Here is a 23,522-nt window from a genome sequence, read left to right as displayed (position 1 = left end):
TTTGTTTTTCGCTTTCTGACTTACTTCCCTCTGTATGACAGACTCTAGGTCCAACCACCTCGCTACAAATAACTCAATTTCGTTTCTTTTTTCTTTTTTCTTTTTTTTTTTTTTGTGGTACGCGGGCCTCTCCCGTTGCGGAGCACAGGCTCCAGAAGCGCAGGCTCAGCGGCCATGGCTCACGGGCCCAGCCGCTCCGCGGCATGTGGGATCTTCCCGGACCGGGGCACGAACCCGCGTCCTCTGCATCGGCAGGCGGACTCTCAACCACTGCGCCACCAGGGAAGCCTCTCAATTTAGTTTTTTTTTATGGCTGAGTAATATTCCATTGTATATATGTGCCACATCTTCTTTATCCATTCATCTGTTGATGGACACTTAGGTAGCTTCCATGTCCTGGCTACTGTAAATAGTGCTGCAATGAACACTGTGGTACATGACTCTTTTTGAATTATGGTTTTCTCAGGGTATATGCCCAGTAGTGGGATTGCTGGGTCATATGGTAGTTCTATTTTTAGTTTTTTAAGGAACCTCCATACTGTTCTCCATAGTGGCTGTATCAGTTTACATTCCCACCAACAGTGCAAGAGGGTTGCCCTTTCTCTACACCCTCTCTGGCATTTACTGTCAGTAGACTTTTTTGATGATGGCTGTTCTGACTGGTGTGAGGTGATACCTCATTGTAGTTTTGATTTGCATTTCTCTAATGGTTAGTGATGTTGAGCATTCTTTCATGGGTTTGTTGGCAATCTGTATATCTTCTTTGGAGAAATGTCCATTTAGGTCTTCTGCCCATTTTTGGATTGGGTTGTTTGTTTTTTTGATATTGAGCTGCATGAGCTGCTTGTAAATTTTGGAGATTAATCCTTTGTCAGCTGCTTCATTTGCAAATATTTTCTCGCATTCTGAGGGTTGTCTTTTGGTCTTGTTTATGGTTTCCTTTGCTGTGCAAAAGATTTTAAGTTTCATTAGGTCCCATTTGTTTATTTTTGTTTTTATTTACATTTCTCTAGAAGGTGGGTCAAAAAGGATCTGCTGTGATGTGTCAGAGTGTTCTGCCTATGTTTTCCTCTAAGGGTGTTTTCTGAAATTTTATTTATTTATTTATTTGGCGGTGTTGGGTCTTTTTTGCTGCACATGGGCTTCCTCTAGTTGCGGCGAGCGGGGGCTACTCTTCGTTGTGGTGAGCAGGCTTCTCACTGCAGTGGCTTCGCTTGTTGCGGAGCATGGGCTCCAGGCACACAGGCTTCAGTAGTTGTGGCACATGGGCTCAGTAGTTGTGGCTCATGGGCTCTAGAGCATAGGCTCAGCAGTTGTGGCGCACGGGCTTAGCTGCTCTGTGGCATGTGGGATCTTCCCGGACCAGGGCTCGAACCCGCATCCCCTGCATTGGCAGGCGGATTCTTAACCACTGTGCCACCAGGGATGTCCCTCCTCTAAGAGTTTTACAGTGTCTTACATTTAGGTCTTTAATCCATTTTGAGTTTATTTTTGTGTATGGTGTTAGGGAGTGTTCTAATTTCATTCTTTTACATGTAGCTGTCCAGTTTTCCCAGCACCACTTATTGAAAAGGCTGTCTTTTCTCCATTGTATATTCTTGCCTCCTTTATCAAAAATAAGGTGACCATATGTGCGTGGGTTTATCTCTGGGCTTTATATCCTGTTCCATTGATCTATATTTCTGTTTTTGTGCCAGTACCATACTGTCTTGATGACTGTAGCTTTGTTAGTATAGTCTGAAGTCTGGAAGCCTGATTCCTCCAACTCCGTTTTTCTTTCTCAAGATTGCTTTGGCTATTTGGGGTCTTTTGTGTTTCCATACAAATTGTGAAATTTTTTGTTCTAGTTCTGTGAAAAATGCCATTGGTAGTTTGATAGGGATTGCACTGAATCTGTAGATTGTTTTGGGTAGTATAGTCATTTTCACAATGTTGATTCTTCCAGTCCAAGAACATGGTATATCTCTCCATCTCTTTGTATCATCTTTAATTTCTTTCATTAGTGTCTTATAGTTTTCTGCATACAGATCTTTTGTCTCCCTAGGTAGGTTTATTCCTAGGTATTTTATTCTTTTTGTTGCAATGGTAAATGGGAGTGTTTCCTTAATTTCTCTTTCAGATTTTTCATCATTAGTGTATAGGAATGCAAGAGATTTCTGTGCATTAATTCTGTATCCTGCTACTTTACCAAATTCATTGATTAGCTCTAGTAGTTTTCTGGTGGCATCTTTAGGATTCTCTATGTAGAGTATCATGTCATCTGCAAACAGTGACAGCTTTACTTCTTTTCCAATTTGGATTCCTTTTATGTCTTTTTCTTCTCTGACTGCTGTGGCTAAAACTTCCAAAACTATGTTGAATAACAGTGGTGAGAGTGGGCAACCTTGTCTTGCTCCTGATCTTAGTGGAAATGGTTCCAGTTTTGCACCATTGAGAATGATGTTGGCTGTGGGTTTGTCATATATGGCCTTTATTATGTTGAGGTAAGTTCCCTCTATGCCTACTTTCTGTACGGTTTTTATAATAAATGGGTGTTGAATTTTGCTGAAATCTTTTTCTGCATATATTGAGATGATCATATGGTTTTTCTCCTTCAATTTGTTAATATGGTGTATCACATTGGTTTGCGTATATTGAAGAATCCTTGCGTTCTTGGGATAAACCCCACTTGATCATGGTGTATGATCCTTTTAATGTGGCACGGATTCCTTTCCCCCCGCTAAATCTTGGTATTTAGCCAAAAAGTAAAGTGGGTATAGCATCCTTCTCACAAAGAATACTGTGAGATTAAGTAAGAAGACAAGTCAAGTGTAAGTGCTTTAAAATAAGCCTACACTACTTGTAAAGTGGTACAACGTATACATATGCATGCAACGATGTTTTTAAATGACCATATAAATTTTAAAAAGGTTCATATTTTTTAAATATACAATTAAAAAGATTTATTTATTTTATTCATTTATCTTTGGCTGCGTTGGGTCTTGGTTGCTGTGCGCAGGCTTTCTCTAGTTGCGTCAAGTGGGGGATACTCTTCGTTGCAGTGCACAGGCTTCTCACTGCGGTGGCTTCTCTTGCTGCGGAGCATGGGCTCTAGATGCGCAGGCTTCAGTAGTTGTGGCACATGGGCTTAGGTGCTCCGCGGCATGTGGGATCTTCCCAGACCAGGGCTTGAATCTCTGTCCCCTGCATTGCCAGGCAGATTCTTAACCATGCACCATCAGGGAAGTCCCAATATACAATTTTTTAGCAGTGTAGAACTTTCAGCTCAAAGGCAAACACAGTCTACCACTAAATTGTAACCCTAATTTTACTGGGGGTGGCAAGGAGGACAATAAAGTACAAAGTGCTGTCTTTAAATTTTTTCAGTATTCTGGGGTTCTGAGTATTACTATTTGAAAAGTGTCCTGCAAATACTTACATAGCACTTTGGTCACTCTGCCTTCTCAGTCAGAATACAGCATGGGGGACTTCCCTGGTGGTGCAGTGGATAAGACTCCACGCTCCCAATGCGAGGGGCCTAGGTTTGATCCCTGGTCAGGGAACTAGATCCCACATGCACGCCACAACTAAGAGTTCACATGCCACAATTAAGAAGCCCGAGAACCACAAATAAGGAGCCCATCTGCCACAACTAAGACCCCACGCAACCAAATAAATAAATATTGAAAAAAAGAAAGAATACAGCATGAGGAAACAGTTCAGACAGACTTGCCCACACCAAGCATACTATTAAAATGGAATCCTTACTTTCTCATGGAAATTGGCTTTGATTCCTTTATTATGATCAGGCACTTTTGTCAATCTCATAGCCTAGGAGGCAGATATTACATGTGGCATAGTTTTGAAGAGAACTTATAGAAGTAAAATTACATGGCTGTTTACAGAAAACACCTGTAGGCTGGGTCCGTATGACAGCTGAGGCCACAGAGTGAAAAGCTGCTAGTGGCTGACAGCCAGGAGATGGGGTTCTTTCTAGGCCTGGCACCGCCAGCTGTGTGACCAGCAAGATAAGACAGTCTGTGCTTATTTTACTGTGCATGGGCCTGCCGACGCCAAGGAAAATAGGTAAGTAAGCCTCTAAAAGGTATACTGCCATCCAGGTATCTATCACCATTTCTGGAGGGCAATTTGACAACAAGTATCAAAAGGCTTAAAATGTCCGTACTCTTTGACCCAGCAAGTTCACATACAGAAAATTACCTCCAAGGACTTAAGTAAGGGTAGCCACAGAGATCTGGATACAGGGACAGTTATCTCTGCATTTCCCAAGGGAAAAAAAAAATAACTTGGAAATAAACCCAATAAACAACTGTGGTTATATACAAACAAATATATATGTGATAGCTGAGGAACAATAGTGAACATCAGAACATCAATGCTCAGAGATTAGGTTAACATCCTAAAATTTAACCAAAACATAAAATCAAAGCAACTAAATAAAAAGCCATCTTAGGTCTGGCTTATAGTTGGAAAAGGAAGGAAGGGAGGGAGGAAGGAAGGAGAAAATGAGACAAAGGAGGGAAAGAAGGAAGGAAGGAAAGAAGAAGGAAGGAAGGAAAGAAGAAGGAAGGAAGGAATCTCAATTCTGGGGCCCACTGATTGTCTGCATCATTCAAATGAGTTATTTAACTGAAAAGTATATTCAAGTAACAACATGAAATAAATTAAACCTTTATGAATTATAATTGCTTTAAATTCATACCCAAGTGACCTATAGGAAAACACAAATACTATTTCCTTGAAATTTTCTTTATTGATTAATAAAGTTCTAAACTTAACCTGTCAAGATCATGAGCAATGCATAGGGGAATAAATAAGAAACATGTAACAACAGAACACAACCCAGTTGCACTCAGAGGCAAGAAAGCATATTGTTTTTTACAATTAACAACTCTTCCAATCTTACGAATATTCATCAAACCCACCAATAACCACTCCCCAAGGAGCCCAGCTTTCTTCTCCCTGTCTTCCTAAAATCTTAGCCACATGCACCTGCAGACTTCCCCACAGGGAGTCATGCATAAAATGGCAGCTCCTACAGAGCGGCCACTGTAACATTTAGTTAAGAAAACTGTGACCAAAGGCTGTTTTCAGAAATTACATCAATCAAAACTTGGCTGTTGCAAAGCCATCACTGGAGAAAATAACCACTTCAGGGAAGTGCCAATGCTGAGTGGTGTCAGCCACTCTGGATGCTACCTCATTGACCACGTATGATGTCCTCCACCAGCCTTAACTACAACCAAGCATATGTGTCACCTTTTAACCTCAAATGTAATTTCAGAGAATACTCCATCCTCAACGCACCACTATTGAGTATTTCTAGAAGAATGAAGTGCTTATGCCACTCAAACATTCTGCAGAGCAGGGGCACTCAGGAGAGTTCCCTGAGAGGACAGAGACTTCGGTGGCTACAGTCATTCAGAGTAGAACAGAGAAAAGCACATGTGATGAAACTGTCCTCAACTCCCTTCTGGATCCATGGGCCCCGGGGAGCAGGAGGTAAAGGTTTTTCAGTTCATCCTTGGGTCCCAGCCTTTCCTCCCCACCCTCGGTCTCTCCCTGGGGCTACCCAATGTCCTTCCTCCCAGCCTGTGACCACACAGATGGTTCTAGTGCATAGCGAAACTCTCTAACAGAGCAATGGCACAATGGGAGTAGAAGCCCTCCACAGCTGGTATGGATCCACAAGCGAACCTTATGCTGTTCCACAGGCTTGGCACAGCCTTGCTGGCACACAGCCCCTTGCTGCGAATTTCCCCACAGCTACATCTTCTCCAGGAGGCACCACCCACATGCATTTGCATCTTCCAGTTCAGGCCTAGCTACCACTTATAGTTCTTGCTCACCAGCTTGGCTACTGCCCACTAGTTTTAGCTCTAGTTTTACCTCATTTCCCACCAACTCCTCCATCCAGCCCACAGGCATGTCCCCTGCCTCCAGGCTACTCCTGGTCTATACCGCTTTATGGTATTTCCTATTTCCTCAGAGTCTCCTCTGTCTTTCTCTTCTCTTCAGCCCTGCTCCTAGCAGAGGCCTTTCTTTCTCCGTGAAAGCATTCTGAATACTCTCTCCCATCCCATTCTTTTAGGAAGCCATTCTAGAAGGCTCTAGCTCCAATTCCTGAATTTCTGGTCTACCATCTTAGATCATCTTTACTCCATTCTTCAGCCCTTCATTTCTCTATCTCTAGAGCAAACAACCATCCTGGCTTGCCTGGAACAGAGGGGCTTCCAGGAATGTGGGACCTTCAGTGCTAAAACCAGGACAGTCCTGGGCAAGTTGAGACAGTTGGTCCCCCCTACCTCCCCAGACTACTTAAAGTTACTTTCTGCCTCATAACCAAAAACATCATTTTTGTCTACAGCATCCCATTTAGCTTCTCACCATGCATTTGCGCAACTCAAGTCTATTTCTAAAGATGTCAACAAACATTTTAAAATACCTAACACTTCACACTGACCTTTTAATACCAATTCAAGTGACAAAGTACACATATTCTTATTCTGAGTTCTTTTCAAAATGATCATTCTAAGATTTCTCAGTTCTTTTTAACCCCTGACTCCTCTTTAGCATTCTTTCTATAAAGATTTCTTCCCTTTCTCTCTCACTGCTTTCATTCTTCTCTGCCCTACAATTTCTCCCCTCTGCACCCTTCTTCTCCCATTTCCATCCTCCATTTGGATGGCATTAAAAGGTCAAATTAAACCCAAAGTAAGTTGAAGATAGGAAATAATAAAGATAAGAACAGAAATCAATGAAATAGAAAACAGAAAAAATAGGAAAAATCTATAAAGCCAAAAGATAGTTCAAGAAGATCAATAAACTGATAAAACTCTAGCCAGACTGACCAAGTAAAAAGGAGAGACAAAAGAATTACAAATACCAAGGAAAGAGAGCAAGTCACTACTGACAATAGGAACATTAAAAGGATGATAGGGCAGGAGGTGGGAGTGAGGGTTAATTGCAAATGGGCTCGAGAGAATTTGGGGGATGGCAGAAATTTGGGGGTGATATAAAACTGGATCGTGGTGATGGGTTGCACAACTCTACAAATTTACTAATGATTATTTAATTAACACAAAGGATGAATTTTATGGTGTGTAAATTATACCTCTATAAAGCTCTAAGAAAAAGGATAAGGGACAATCAACTCTATGCCCATGAATTTGACCACTTAGATGAAATGGACAAACTCTTTTTTTGTTTTTTTGGGTTTTTTTTGCGGTACGCGGGCCTCTCACTGTTGTGGCCTCTCCTGTTGCCGAGCACAGGCTCCGGACGCGCAGGCTCAGCAGCCATGGCTCACAGGCCTAGCCGCTCCGCGGCATGTGCGATCTTCCCGGACCGGGGCACGAACCCATGTTCCCTGCATCGGCAGGCGGACTCTCAACCACTGCGTCACCAGGGAAGCCCTGGACAAACTCTTTGAAAGACACAAACTACCAATGCTCACTCAAGAAGAATTAGATAACCTGAGTAGCCTTTTATCTATTAAAGAAATTGAATTTGTAGTTTAAAATTCTTTCCACAATGAAAACTCCAGGCAAAAACATTTATGGAAAAAACATTACCAACCTGATCAAAGGCAATTTAGAATATCAGTAGCCATTATGAGGAAGTTTTGAAATCTTCAAACTTAATTTCCTTAAAACCAAATTGGACTACAATAGTTCAAAGTTTTCCAGAACTGAGTGGAATGCTTATTTCGATTGGTATTTTGAGGCTTTCCAATGATATCAGGAATCTAAAATTGCTTCTCTGTAAAATAAGGTTTTAAGACTAATTGAGGCAAAGGATTAAAGAAAGATAAAATGGCTGCTGAAGTCTCAGGCTCTTCTTCCTGGGCTTCTTTGTCTCAGACTCCACCTCCGATGCCATCTTCCTCCTTCTCTTCTACACCACCTACGCCTCCTCTATACCCTCAATCCTCCCATACTAATTCTCTTGCCAAACTTCCCCTTTTCTCTGAAACTCTCCCCGCTCCCTTTTCCTCTGAACTTGTCAGAACCTATCCTTTTAAAATTAAGTCTTCTGAGGGTCCAGAGAATAAATCCTTAATTTCTTATTCTCCCTGGGCTAAAGGTGAACTGCGAGCCATCGTCAAAGATTCTCCTAAAGTAACCGAAGAGCCTCACAGGTTTGCTGAAGAATTTAATATAGTCATTCAAACTTATCAACCTGTTTTTTCCTGACTTATATTGGCTGGTTCATATGCTTGTTGATAAAGGCCAGGCTCAGCTTTGGATGAAAACCACTAACTGGAAAAGTCCTGAAAGGTCTCTAGAATTACAACTGGGAGACCAGCCCACTAACTTCTTATACAATCAGGCTCAGGCAATCACGAGATGACTTCATCAAGCAATCCCTAGGGCTTTTCCAAAGCCTGTTCATTGGAACAAAATTCAGGCTTGCACACAAAAATCTGAGAACCTGTTCATGATTATTAAAATCAACTTCAGATTGTTTTTAAAGAAAATTCTGGTCTTCCTTCAGAGGTTGATTCCACCCAGGTAGCTTTTAACTCCATGTTTATTAATGGGCTGAACTGGGACCTTTCCCTTTAAGTAAAAAGGACCAGGTTAGAATGGGAAACTGTGTCCATTCCAGACTTAGTTATTAATCTGGCAAAACAGATCTTTCCTACTCTAGATGGGTAACCTCCAAGGAAGACCACCAAAATTCTTAATCTTCAGCTCTAGCAAATGAAGGCTCCCAGAGAAAATGAAAACCCTCCTGTTTTCTGCTGTTATTGTAAAAAGCTAAGACACTGAAAAAGAGACTGTTAAAAATTTAAGTGCTTTAGGCAACTCTGGACCTCTAACCAACCTTTCTGGAAGAGATTTTGAGGGGTCTATTTGAATTCTGATGGGAGGTACACTGTGAATTTTGCCAACATCAGTTGGAGATTTTGCCCATAAGGGAAGTGGTAGCTGATTCAATGGGGACAAACAATCAGTGTTTCCAGAAACTGCTCTAGTACCGTCAGAAATGGAACAAATAAAAGATGTCAAAGGGTCATTTAATTCACCTGGTAGGTCACTTTGATGACTACTGTCAAACTGCAGTTTGCCCAAACCCAGTTTCGATGTTTAGAGCATCTGATATCAGAACAAGGGTTAAACCTAGATCCAGATAGACTTTATGGTATCTTAAGTTTCCCCAAACCCAAAACTAAGTGCCAACTGCGAGGGTTTCTCAGGCTAGTTAGTTACTGCCGAAATTGGGATTCCAAATTTCTCTCTTATGGCCAAACCTCTATATGTTTTACTAAACAATAACAACCCTGACCCATTTTTATGGGATGAACTAAATGACACAGACTTCAAGGCCTTAAAGGAGAGTATGATGAACCCACCTGCCCTTGGGCACATCCACTATAGATTCCCCTTTTCTTTGTTTGTATATGAAAAGGAAGGGAACACCCTTGGTGCACTCACCCAGAAACATGGGGACCACCATTGACACAAAGTATAATAGCCAGCAACTGGACCCTGTGGCACAGGGATACTCCCCTTGCCTTAGAGCCATTACAGCCACTGCCCTCTTGCTTAAGACCACCAAGAAAATTGTTATGGGATCCCCTTTAACCATTTTTGTACCTCATGCAGTAGAAGCTCTCCTGAATTCCCACCATACTCAACATTTCTCAGTCAGACATCTCACCTCCTCTAAAGTCCTCTCATTACCTGCCCCTCACATAACTCTTTTACACTGTAATAACCTTAACTCAACTACTCTTCTCCCCTCCGCCACGGAAAGAGTTCCTCACCCCTGCTTAACTCTGACGGACCACCTCCTGACTCCTCGCAATGATCTACAGGAAATTTCATTCATTCAACACTGACTTCTCATGGTTCACTGATGGTTCTTTTTCTTAAAGGTGATGATGGCAAATATTGTGCTGGGTATGCCATTACTACTCCTTTTGATGTTGTCGAGGTAGCATCTTTACGGCTACTTTGGCCCAACAGGCTGACTTATACTCTCTTACACGTGCTTGTGATTTAGCCAAGGATAAAACTGCCAATATTTAAATTGATAGTAGATACGCTTTTTGGAGTAACTCGTGATTTTGGAATGTTGTGGAAACAACGTGGCTTATTTCCATTGGAAGTAAAAATTTAAATGGCCCCTATGTTCAAGAATTATTGAATACAATACTCTTACCACATGCTTTAGCTATTATTAAGGTTCTGGGACATTCTAAGCTTGATTCTCTGGAAGCTAGGGTAAATCACTTTGCTGATAATTCTGCAAGGAATGCTGCCTTTAAAAGGACCACCAGCATCCAAACTTCTGTCATGATCCAAAGGGATATTTCACCAGATGATAATTTAGAAAAACTGGCTAGAGAAGCCCAACAATTGGCCTCAGAAAAGGAAAAACAAAATTGGAAATTCCATAATTGTTGTTTTGATAAAAAGAGAAAGCTCAGGTTTGGACCAAACAACAACCCAGTCCTACCAGAGACACTAAAATTCCCACTCTTCACCACCATACATTCATTAAACCATTGGTCTACTGACAAAACGACAGCCTTCATGAATCAATATTGGTGGGGAAACATTAAGAAGGCCACAAAAAGTGCCTACCTCACTTGTCCCATTGTCCAAAGTATAATCCAGGGACGCTGTTAGTATTGCTCCCAGACGTTTTAAGCTGTTTAATGAACCATCTGAAGTCTGGCAAATGAATTTTATACTATTTATTCCATCTAGTGGAATATGTCATGACCTATGTTTTAGTCATGACCTATATGTTTACACACTGGACTGAAGCTTTCCCTTGCAGACAGGGAACTCCTCTCAAACTTCATAGTGATTAAGGAATCCATTTTTACTGGCCAGGCACTTACACAAGTATGTGCTGCTTGTCTGGTTTTATAACACTTTCACTGTACTTGCGACCCTCAATCCTCTAGTTTAGTTAAACAGACTAACAGCATTATTAAGACTCAATTGGCAAAATTTGTAGAGACCCTCCAAATACTTTGGCCAAAAGCATTGCCATTGGTCCTTCTAAAACTCAGATCCATCCCTTTGGAACTCATAAACTCTCACCCTTTGAAATAGTCACAGGATGCCCAATACACTTGGCTCCTGCTTCTTTTGACGCACAACTGGTAAAACGAGAGACAATTCAATACTGCAAAGGCTAATTGGTGCTATTAAAAGTAACCATGTTTGGGATTCCCTGGTGGCGCAGTGGTTGAGAGTCTGCCTGCCGATGCAGGGGACAAGGGTTCGTGCCCCGGTCCGGGAAGATCCCACATGTCGCGGAGCGGCTGGGCCCGTGAGCCATGGCCCCTGAGGCTGTGCGTCTGGAGCCTGCGCTCTGCAACGGGAGAGGCCACAGCAGTGAGAGGCCCGCGTACCACAAAAAAAAAAAAAAAAGTAACCATGTTTTGGTAGAGCAATCTTTTCACAGTGTGCCCTCAGGAAATGAAGACCTTAAGCATCACACATTGCAACCTGGAAATTTCATCTATTGGAAAAGACACCTCCAGAAGAACTCTCTTCAATCTCACTGGAAAGACCCCTATCAAATACTGTTAACCAACCCTTGTGCCACCAAACCCCAAGAAACAGACTCCTGTATTCATGTGACACACCTCAAGAAAGCACCTAATTCTGACTGGAACCGAATGTCACCTGGTGACCTGAAAGTAAAGATTTCCCAGAATTGAAGCAGATGCTAACTGATCAGACAGCTTTCCCAAGAAATCTGTACCAGGCCTTTTGAAAGTCTGTTGCCAAACCTTTGATGACGTAACACTTCAGATGATCTCCAATGTCTATGACCTTGTTAACACATAGACTTCAGATAAAAAGTGCCTGAGAGTTCCCCCTCCGGCCCCTCCTTGTTACTGGAATGTGACCTTAATAGGTTCCCAATCTGTGCACTTTCCCTACAACATGAAACACTATACGTAGGAAAGGTCCTTCCAGACACTGCAGCACAAAAAGCTGCTGAAACGAGAAAACCTGACTTGATCAGCAATGCTTTCAGAGAAAAATCTCGATCAAAAGGTGAAAATATGAAAAATTAATTAAACAAAAACCTTGATTACATAGAGTTGGGAAACTAGAAGGGGGAACTCTCATGACCTGGCACCACTGCAGAGCCCAAGAGGAAGAAGAAGACTGCTCTTCTTTCCTGCCAAGGACTCAATAAATGAAAAGCCATGGACTCTTTGCTTACTACGGTCCTCCCAACTTTCTTTCCTTCTCTATAAAAGCATTCTCCTTCCCTTGTCATGCAGGAAGTTGAACATGTATTGCCATGGTTGCTGACCCTGAATTGCAATTCTCTGCTGATCCCAAATAACCCATTTCTGCTAGAGAACTATCTGGCAGTCTATTTGTTTTGGGTCAACACCCCTTTCCCCAGTTTGGTGGTAGCCTTGAAAACCAACAGCTAAAACTACAGTGAAAACCAGCAGCCTGGCAGACACTGGAGGGGGCAGGGCAGGACTGGAGCTCTTTCAAAGCTCCACTCCCAGAAGACTGTCACTACTTGACCTGTCTGGTGGTTCCCTGGAAGACCCCACTGACCTGACTCAGAGTTGAACAGTGGTAACAGCATTTTCCCCGAAGTCATTTTTCAAAAACCAGCAGAAGCAATTATTTAACATCACAGCTACCTGAGATAGTAGATAACAGTTGGGGTAAACAACAGGCTAAAAAGAAGCTTAAACAGAAAAGCTGGAGAATGAGATAGCCATAGAGTTTGAAAAGCTCTAACATATTCCTGGGAATCTAAAAGTCTATGCACATGTGTAGGGCAGTTGATGGCAGACGCACCTTATAAGAAATACTAATGGAAGTTCTTCAGGCTGAAATTAATCCCAAACAATAATTCAAATTCATACACATACACAAAGAGCAATGGTAAAGGTAACTGTGTAATTATAAAACACTGTTTAAATGCATACTTCTGTGCCTTTCTCCTCTTGTCTAATTTTAAAAGCAACTATATAAAAAAATTATATAATTGTATTGTTAGGCCTATAACATTTAGAAACGTAATATATTTGCCAATAACAGCACAAAGGAGGTGGGTAGGAGCAAAGATGTACTGGGTTAAAGAAACGGCACCAGATGGCAACTCAAATCCACAGGAACATTTGAAAAGAACCAGGAACAGTAAATAAGATGGTTGCTATAACAAATACTATAAAGTAAGTGTGTGTTTGTGTGTGTGTGTGTGTGTGTATTTGCATCTCCTTCTCCTAGTTTCTTTAAAAGACATAAAATTATATAAGTGATAACTACAAGCCAAAGCAATCTTGAGAAAGAAAAACAGAGCTGGAGGAATCAGGCTCCCTGACTTTAGGCTATACTACAAAGCTTCAGTAATCAAGACAGTATGGTACTGGCACAAAAACAGAAATATAGATCAATGGAACAGGACAGAAAGCCCAGAGATAAACCCATGCACATACAGTCACCTATCTTTGATAAAGGAGGCAAGAGTATACAATGGAGAAAAGCCTCTTCAATAAGTGGTGCTGGGAAAACTGGACAGCTACATGTAAAAGAATGAAATTATAACACTCCCTAACACCATACACAAAAATAAACTCAAAATGGATTAAAGACCTAAATGTAAGACACTATAAAACTCTTAGAGGAAAACATAGGCAGAACACTCTGTGACATAAATCACAGCAAGATCCTTCTTGACCCACCTCCTAGAGAAAGGGAAATAAAAACAAAAATAAACAAATGGGATCTAATGAAACTTAAAAGCTTTTGTACAGCAAAGGAAACCGTAAAAAAGACAAAAAGACAACCCTCAGAATGCGAGAAAATATTTGCAAATGAAGCAACTGACAAAGGATTAATCTCCAAAATTTACAAGCAGCTCATGCAGCTTAATATCAAAAAAACAAACAACCCAATCCAAAAATGGGCAGAAGACCTAAATAGACATTTCTCCAAAGATATACAGATTGCCAACAAACCCATGAAAGAATGCTCAACATCACTAATCATTAGAGAAATGCAAATCAAAACTACAATGAGGTATCACTTCACACCAGTCAGAATGGCCATCATCAAAAAATCTACTGACAATAAATGCCGGAGAGGGTGTAGAGAAAAGGGAACCCTCTTGCACTGTTGGTGGGAATGTAAACTGATACAGCCACTACGGAGAACAGTATGGAGGTTCCTTAAAAAACTAAAAATAGAACTACCATATGACCCAGCAATTCCACTACTAGGCATATACCCTGAGAAAACCATAATTCAAAAAGAGTCGTGTACCAAAAATGTTCATTGCAGCTCTATTTACAATAGCCAGGAGATGGAAACAACCTAAGTGTCCATCATCGAATGAATGGATAAAGGAAGATGTGGCACATATATACAATGGAATATTACTTAGCCATATAAAGAAACAAAATTGAGTTATTTGTAGTGAGGTGGATGGACCTAGATTCTGTCATACAGAGTGAAGTAAGTCAGAAAGAGAAAGACAAATACTGTATGCTAACACATATATATGGAATCTAAGGGAAAAAAATGTCATGAAGAACCTAGGGGTACGACAGGAATAAAGACACAGACCTACTAGAAAATGGACTTGAGAATATGGGGAGGGGGAAGGGTAAGCTGTGACAAAGTGAGAGAGTGTCATGGACATATATACACTACCAAATGTAAAACAGATAGCTAGTGGGAAGCAGCCACATAGCACAGGGAGATCAACTCGGTGCTTTGCGACTACCTAGAGGGGTGGGATAGGGAGGGTGGGAGGGAGGGAGACACAAGAGATATGGGAACATACGTATATGTATAACTGATTCACTTTGCTATAAAGCAGAAACTAACACACCACTGTAAAGCAATTATACTCCAATAAAGATGTAAAAAAAAAAAGAGTCATGTACCACAATGTTCATTGCAGCACTATTTACAGTAGCCAGGACATGGATGCAACCTAAGTGTCTGTCGACAGATAAATGGATAAAGAAGATGTGGCACATATATACAACGGAATACTACTCAGCCATAAAAAGGAACGAAATCGAGTTACTTGTAGTGAGGGGGATGGACCTAGAGTCTGTCATACAGAGTGAAGTAAGTCAGAAAGAGAAAAACAAATACCAGATGCTAACACATATATGGAATCTAAAAAAAAAAAAGGTTCTGAAGTGAGAGAGTAGCACTGACACATATACACTACCAAATGTAAAACAGACAGCTAGTGGGAAGCAGCCACATAGCACAGGGAGACCAGCTCGGTGCTTTGTGACCACCTAGAGGGGTGGGGGGAGGCTGGGAGGGAGACACAAGAGAGAGGGGATATGGGTATATATATATATACATGTCGCTGATTCACTTTAGCTGTTTCTGTTATACAGCAGAAACTAACACAAAAATGTAAAGCAATTATACTCCAATAAAAATGTTAAAAAAATGATAACTACGACAAAGTATCACTGGATTTGTAACATATATAAATATAATATGTATAACAATAATATAAAAAGGAAGAAAAGGGAATAGAACTATATAGATATAACATTTCTCCATCTTCTGGAATTTAGTATATATCAAAAGTAGATTCTGATAAGTTAAGATGTATATGGTAACAGGTTATACATACAATGAAACACCCAGCCATAGGAAGGAATGGAGTTCTAATACATGCTACACCATGGAAAACTCTTGAAAACATTATGCTAAGTGAAATAAGCCAGAAACAAAAGGACAAACATTGCATGATTCCACTTCTATGAAATACCTAAAATAGGCAAATTCAGAGACACCAAAAGTAGAGTAGAGAATACCAGGTGCTAGGAAGGAGGAGTTATTGCTTAATGGGTACAGAGTTTCTGTTTGGAGCGACGAAAAAATCAGGGGGATAGTGAATATGATAATACCACTAAACTGTACAGTCAAAATGGTTAAGATGGCAAAGTTTATGTTATACATATTTTACCACAATTTTTTTAAAAGATGCATATGGTAAGCCTTAGAGCAACCACTAAAAAAAATAGTGGAAAAAATCATTAAAGAACTAAAAAGTATTACATAAGAAAATATTCACTTAATGCAAAAGAAAGCAGTAGAAAAGGAACAGAGGAACAAAAAAGACATGAGACATATAGAAACCAATACCAAATAAACACATTACAAGAAAGGAAAAGTGCAGACCAATGTCGCTCATGAATACAGATGTAAAACCCTCAAAAAATATTTGCAAATCAAATCCAACAATGTATAAAAAGAATTATATGCCATGACTAAGTGGGATTTATGCCAGGTATACAAGGCTGGTCCAATATTCAGAAATCAATTAATGTATCCACCACATCAACAGGCTAAAGAAGAAAAATCATATGATCATATCAATTGATTACAGAAAAAGAACCTGACAAAATTCAACACTGATTCATGTTAAAAACAAACAAACAAACAAAAAACCTCAGTAAATAGGGAATAAAAATGTTCTACAAAACACCTACAACTAACATCAGACTTAACAGTGGAAACTGGATGCTTTCCCTAAGATTGGGAACAAGGCAAGAATGCCCCCTCTCATCACTCCTATTTAACATGCTACTAAAACCACTAGCTAGTGCAACTAGACAAGAAAAGGGAAAAGAGAATCTTACTGTATGATGAATATATGAAACAACTTCACTGAGGCGGATGGAAGAAAAAGGTGCTAACCTAAGTAACTGTGGAAATGAGTGGGACCTACAAGACTAAAGGGAAAGGAACTACACTAAGCACTGCACTCTAGTTGATAAAGCTTTTCTCCCATGGAGTATGGTCTAACAAGTCAGATACTGCTACATGTGTATGCTGAAACTGAATAACTGAGTAACTGTATGGCGCATGGTGGGAGCCAGGTTTCTCACTGGGGGAGTGAAAATTTACAAACAAGCAAGGTGAAGAGGCTAGAACGATTCATGTGATAATGGATTAGAATTGGAGACAGTATGAACTCATGTTTAGCTTAATATATATAGATACAGATGATTACATCAGAAATATTTCTAGATGTGTATATATGCATGGGTTACTATTCACACATATTTCTTTGAGGATTTAAAAGACATCCCTAGCAATAGCACACCTACCTGTAGGCAGTTATGTTCCCCCAACTTGAGGACAGGGTATTTATATAAACTGAGAAGTGGCAATGGAGAGCTGCAAGGCTGGAGACAGGATAGGCGGGGAAGTATCAGGGACAGCAAGAGAGGCAAATGTTGGAGGGTCGGGAAGAGGTTTCAGCACCTGCCTAACAAGCAATGTTGCTGATACTCTAAAAACAGAAGAAAAAAGCCAACAGAAGCCAGTCCACTGGCCTGAAGCTGAAGTGCAACACAACTGGGACAGAAATTAAGGCATGTCTAGGCAAACTTTTCTAAGTTGACCTTGGGCACATTTACTTTTCCCATCCTCATGTGTTCTGAAGGTGCCAGGACCCAAAGGATTTAACTTGGGGCGTAGGCTCTGGGAAGGGCCCTGCATGAAAGCCTGCTGCCATGGCCTTGGTGGGGTGTGTAGGTGTGCTGAGAATGAGCCAATGTGCTAAGGGAGATGATGAGCATTGCGAGCTGAGCCCCAAGAGCCTTAGAAGTAGGTGACTGGGTGTGGTCATTTGACCCATTGAACAGGCCACAGAAGCTGGCCCCTTCACAGGCCAGGAAGGGACTTTCTGGAAGGGTCTGGATACACCCCTTCAGGGGCTCCTCTGGCTCCAGGGGTGAGCTCCGGTGTCCAGAGACATTACCAGGCCCAGATGTAGGAAATGGGAAGGTGGGATGCATAAAACCAGGTGGGTCCTGGTATGGGACACCGGTGAGTCAGGAAGCACGGAGCAAGCAGATATAAAAAAGTTCCAGACCAGGAGCCACTGACTTGGTTTCTGAACCCAACTCTGCCATTCTCTGCTTTGAGAGTCACATAGCCTCTCCGAGCCTCAGTTTCCTCATCTTTATGAATGACTCATCCAGCTTCTTCACATGGTGATCGGCGAACAGAATGAGATACCGTATGTGCATGTAGTTGGCAAACAAGCAAGTCTCAACCAGCGGTTCTCAAAGTGTGATCTGAGGACACCTGGAGGCGGGGGCGGGGTGCCCTGAGACCCTTTGAGAGGATCTGCCAGGTCTTCCCTTTTCCAAATAGACTGTGCATGAGCCTGAAATTTCTTGGTAAACTTCCTCCAAGGCAGCTGATATGAGACTCCAATGGTCCTTAATTAAACTGAAGAGATTTTCAAACATATAAAACCATGCCACTTTTTTTTAATAGTTATTTTCATTAAAGATGCAATTTGCGTTAAATTTGAATGGATTTGTTATTTTTAAATGAATATTTAAAATTTTTAATTCCTCATACCGTTAAAATCAACAGATACAAGCAAAAGCCCTTCGGGGTCCTCAATAATTTCTCAGCCTGTAAAGGGATCCTGAGACCGGACAGTTTGGGAACCGCTGTGCCCAACAACAGTGGAGGCGAGCCGCCTCTCAGCATCCTCTGAGAGGCTGACTCCAGGCCCCCTTTTATAAAACACGCATACGTTCACGGTTTCCACGTGTGGGGACGCTAGTTTTGTTTTCTGGGTCTCAGAGATCCAACGCTTGTACCCATTTTCCCGGCCCAAGTAAGGGCCCTCCCACAGGGAGGCACTGACAGTGTGGGGCGACCCTAGCGGGGGGGTCGGCGACCTTGGCAGAGGTCGAGCCCGCGCGCGCGTGAGGCAAACGATGCTCCCGGCTGGCGGGACTTCCCGCCAGTGGGCGAGGAGGCCCCGCCTGCGCGGCGCTGAGCCGGGTACCGACCCACGGTGAGCCTGACCGGGTAGCGGGGGACTGGGGACCTGCACTCACAGCCTCGGCAGCGCCGCTGCCGCCGCTCCGCGCGCCGCCCTCCTCAGCAGACGCAGCGCCATCTTGTCTGCGCGCGGGCCCCGCCCCCGCCATGTCCGTCTCCGCTTCGTCCCGCCCCTGTCGCCACGCCCCCACGCCGCCGCGTCCCGCGCACGTCCTGCCCAGAGCCCGTGTCTCCACGCCCCGCCCCGTCCCCGCAAGCCACGCCCCCCTGCTCTTGCGCACTTGCCCCCTCCGGCTGTCAAAACTTCCAGGCTGTAACGCGAGGCAAAGCAGAGTCCGAATGGGTGGATTTTGGGGTGGCTGAATCCAACCTTCCCGTGCTTCTGGGTTTTTAGGGCGGGTTTTGAGAGACCTTGCATTTTCCCAGCCAGACGTGGCCAGATTTTCTAGGGATTTCTTTGTTGTTTTTGTTTAAATACTATACCTAACAAAGATTGTGAGTCTCACCGTGTGCGTGCCTCGGTTAACAGTCAATCCATTATGGGACATGTATGACTGTAATAGGGTCAGAATAGATGCTGCTGGCAGCTTTCTGGGGCCAGAGAAATGCTTGTTGAAGACACGGGGCAGCGAACACAGCGCTTCACTCCAACTCCTTCCTGCCAGTCTGTCAAAACTCGGGCTTCACAGTCAGGAGAATGCTAAGGTATTAAAACAGCTTACCAGCTGTGTGACTTTGGACAAATGACTTAAGCTCTCTCTGCTGAAGTCTCCTCCTGTAAGATGGGAATATAAATAGTACTCATAGGGTTATTATAAGGATATGTTGCGTTAATATACTGAGAGCTTAAAACCTCTTCTGGCCCAGAACACACGCTCAGTAATGTTAATTACTTCTCATTATTATTATCATCACACCAATTCCTTTCTTAAAAATCTTTGGTGACTTCCAATGAGAAGTGTTAAAATGAAAAACAAAAACAAACAAAAAAAATGAAAAACAAATGAAGAACAACCTTGAAAATTCCCTGAGCAGACAAAATCTGTTTCATCATACAAGCAAAGCCTAATTTAGCTTATTTTGCAAGACAACTTGACCTAGGTCATTTCTTGCTTATGCCTCTGGAAATCATAAGCAAAAACTTGAACTATTTCCCAAGGTAACCACTGACAAATTCCCTATATTGACGAAAACTCTAGTATTGTAACCAATCACTGTGAAGAATAAACAGTCACTACTTTCTCACTAAATAAGCTGCTTTATAACAATATATCCCTGAGCCTCATTCCACGTTTTTGTTTGAGTGCTCCCAGTTTGCAGAATGTCTTTTTGATGTGGGCACAATAAACTTTTACCAATTACTACTTTGGGGATTCATTGGGTTTACTTCTGTTATTTATGAACTTTTGACAGAAGCATTTAGAATAAAACCCCAGTTCTTCACCATGACCCTGAAGTCCTTACTCTATATCTGGCCCCTGCCTGTCCCTTCAACCTTATTTCAGCCCTACCCATCTTCTTTCTGTGGGTTTTTTTGTTTTTTGTTGTCTTTTTAGTGCGATAAGCCCCCTCCCACTTCAGGGCCTTTGCACATGCTGTTTCCTATCCCCAGAACGCTTATGGCTATACTGTCGCATCCTCCTGGACATTTACCCTATCTACCACCTGCTCAAAGAGCCTGAGCTGACAACCCAAACTAGAGCATCCCCCTGGTCTATTTCACTGGCACAGCAACCTGATCATTTCCGTCACAGCCCTCATCACAACGTTTATCAATTTGGGAATTTACTTTCTTATTGTTGCCTTTCCCCTGGTGGTTCTCAAGGTGGGAAGGAACTACTGCCCATAATCAGGTGGCTTTCAGAGTGCATTATTGTCATTTAGGGTGCAGAGCTAGGGACGTTTGGGCAATCCCACTCATAGAAGGGCTGCTAGTGCTCTGGTCTAGAAACGCCATCTACAGGAATAGAATGTGAGCTCTTTGAGAGCAGGGACCCGGTATATCTTGTCATTGCTGTGTGCCCACAGCACCTGGCTCAATGACTTGTAACCTGTAGGTACTTAATAAATATAAGATGAAAATGTTCCTCTAGCCTCATTATAATTCTGAGAACTGACATATGAGTTGTTATCCTTACTAAAAATGCCCTGGTCCTTATGGCTTTTTAGGTAAAATACAACCTCCAATGACTTATTTGCTAAATGATCCAATATCTTTCAGATTCTGCTTGAAGAAATTGTAGCTGTGCCCATTCTCACCAGGACTGCTGTGGTTCTGTGGGGTTTTTTTAAAGGTTTACTTTTATTTATTTATTTTTATTTTTTGGGCTTCCGCAGTGGCACAGTGGCTAAGAATCCGCCTTCCAGGACATGGAAGCAACCTAAGTGTCCATCGACAGATGAATGGATAAAGATGTGGCACATATATACAATGGAATTTTACTCAGCCATAAAAAGAAATGAAGTGGAGTTATTTGTAGTGAGGTGGATGGACCTGGAGTCTGTCATACAGAGTGAAGTAAGTCAGAAAGAGAAAAACAAATACCATATGCTAACACATATATATGGAATCTAAAAAAAAGAAAAAAAGGTCATGAAGAACCTAGGGGCAGGACAGGAATAAAGACACAGACGTAGAGAATGGACTTGAAGACATGGGGAGGGGGAAGGGTAAGCTGGGACAAAGTGAGAATGTGGCATGGACATATATACACTACCAAATGTAAAACCAACAGCTAGTGAGAAGCAGCCGCATAGCACAGGGAGATCAGCTCGGTGCTTTGTGACCACCTAGAGGGGTGGGAAAGGGAGGGTGGGAGGGAGGAAGACGCAAGAGGGAAGAGATATGGGGATATATGTATATGTATAACTGATTCACTTTGTTATAAAGCAGAAACTAACACACCATTGTAAAGCAATTATACTCCAATAAGGATGTTTAAAAAAAAAAAAAAAAGAATCCGCCTGCCAATGCAGAGGACACAGGTTCAAGCCCTGGTCCAGGAAGATCCCACATGCCACGGAGCAACTAAGCCCATGCACCACAACTACTGAGCCTGCGCTCTACAGCCTGTGAGCCACAACTACTGAGCCCGTGTGCCACAACTAATGAAGCCTGCGTGCCTAGAGCCCGTGCTCCACAACAAGAGAAGCCACCACAATGAGAAGCCTGCGCAGCGCAGTGAAGAGTAGCCCCTGCTCGCCACAACTAGAGAAAGCCTGCACGCAGCAACAACCCAACGCAGCCAAAAGTAAAATAAATAAAATAAATTTATGGGCTTCCCTGGTGGCGCAGTGGTTGAGAGTCCGCCTGCTGATGCAGGGGACACGGGTTCGTGCCCTGGTCCGGGAAGATCCCACATGCCGCGGAGCGGCTCGGCCCGTGAGCCATGGCCACTGAACCTGCGCGTCTGGAGCCTGTGCTCTGCAACAGGAGACGCCACAACAGTGAGAGGCCCGCGTACCGCATAAAAATAAATAAATACATTTATTAAAAAAAATTAAAAATCAATTCAAATAATACATTGCATAGAAAGAGCAAGATGCAAATTTACCCAAAGCCAGTTAAGCCTCAGGGCCACTGAGTTGCACTGGTCCCCTCCAAGTCCCCACCAATGTGTTCACAAGGGCATTTTTTTTTTTGTAAACTGTACCAAAGTAAAATATTTTAACTACCATTGGTTAAGACACTTTCTTCGTCTACTTCAACTGTTCCTCTCTTGGACTTCCTTTGTGTTGGGTGCCGTTGGAGTGGCTGCAGGTATTTTGGGAGTCCGGCCAAGGAGAAGATGAGCTGGGATATATTTGGTTTAGATTTAATAGAATACGTTTATGTGATTTGCAATCATTTCCATGTTTGGTTATTACTAGCAGTCCTAGTTTAGGAATGGCTTTCAGAAATTCTGCTATCCACTGTGCTGACTCACCAGCATAAAGATGCAAAGGTCAGAGGATGTGCCCCTGGGGCACCTGGCACCAGAAGTGTGAGTAGGAGAAGAGAAACAAAGTTTGAAAGGCATGGAGCCAGAGACCATCTGTGGAAAATTCTTCCAGTTAACAGAAATGTAAAATTGTAAAGAGAGAGTTTGGTTCTTATCTGTATCTGGCCAACATGGAAGCTCTCTCCTGTCTGGAATACACTCTAATAACATTGTGGTGGCTTTCGCAGTGTCGGCCCAGCTCGGCTAGGACCACTTCTCCCATAATTTCCTTGCCTGTGTGGTACCGGGTTGGGGTCATTCACAAGAGACATTTGCACGAGCTCTGGAAGGTGGAGGTGAAGCAGCAGGTCACGTGTGCTCACCCTGCTGACATGGGGCAGTCAGTGTTAACTTCCTCTCTTTTGAGATTATCTACAGATCTCATTACGTTGATATCCACCCATTTTTTTCAACTCAAACGTTTATCGACATGATTCCTGACCTCAAGAAGCTAATCTGAATGAAATTCAGTCACGTGCTACAACATGGATGGACCTTGAGGACATCATGCTAAGTGAAATAAGCAAGTCACAAAAGGACAGATGCTGTACAATTTCACTTATATGAGTTTCCTAGTCAAATTCATAGAGACATAAAGGAGAATGGGGGCTGCCAGGGGCTGGAGGGAGGGGAAATAGAGAGTTAGTGTCTAATGGGTACAGAGTTCAGTTTTGAAAGATGAAAACAGTTCTGGGAATGGATGGTGGTGATGGTTGCACAACAGTGTGAATGTACTTAA

The 23,522-nt window shown here is 42.4% G+C and overlaps 1 protein-coding gene across 10 annotated transcripts in view; it reads right to left on the bottom strand.

Moving 5' to 3' along the window:
* Window positions 1–23,522, bottom strand: part of CLYBL (citramalyl-CoA lyase) — a 300,835-nt gene that overhangs the window by 252,463 nt on the left and 24,850 nt on the right. For 9 of the 10 annotated variants that reach the window (XR_013824824.1, XR_013824825.1, XR_013824826.1 and 6 more), the window contains exon 1: window positions 18,860–18,936. The exons of the other annotated variant lie outside the window; for it this stretch is intronic. Coding sequence is in view for 5 of the 9 variants with exons in the window: in XM_079902842.1 (XP_079758968.1) it covers window positions 18,860–18,921 (62 nt within the window). In the remaining 4 variants the exon portion in view is untranslated. Of the gene's footprint in view, window positions 1–18,859; window positions 18,937–23,522 lie in introns of those variants that run through there. 10 annotated transcript variants of the gene reach the window in all.

Source organism: Stenella coeruleoalba, assembly GCF_951394435.1.
Source record: "Stenella coeruleoalba genome assembly, chromosome: 18".
In the NCBI taxonomy this organism is placed as follows: Eukaryota; Metazoa; Chordata; class Mammalia; order Artiodactyla; family Delphinidae; genus Stenella; species Stenella coeruleoalba.
The sequence above is the reverse complement of the archived record's forward strand: the minus strand, read 5'-3'. Positions and strand labels throughout refer to the sequence as shown.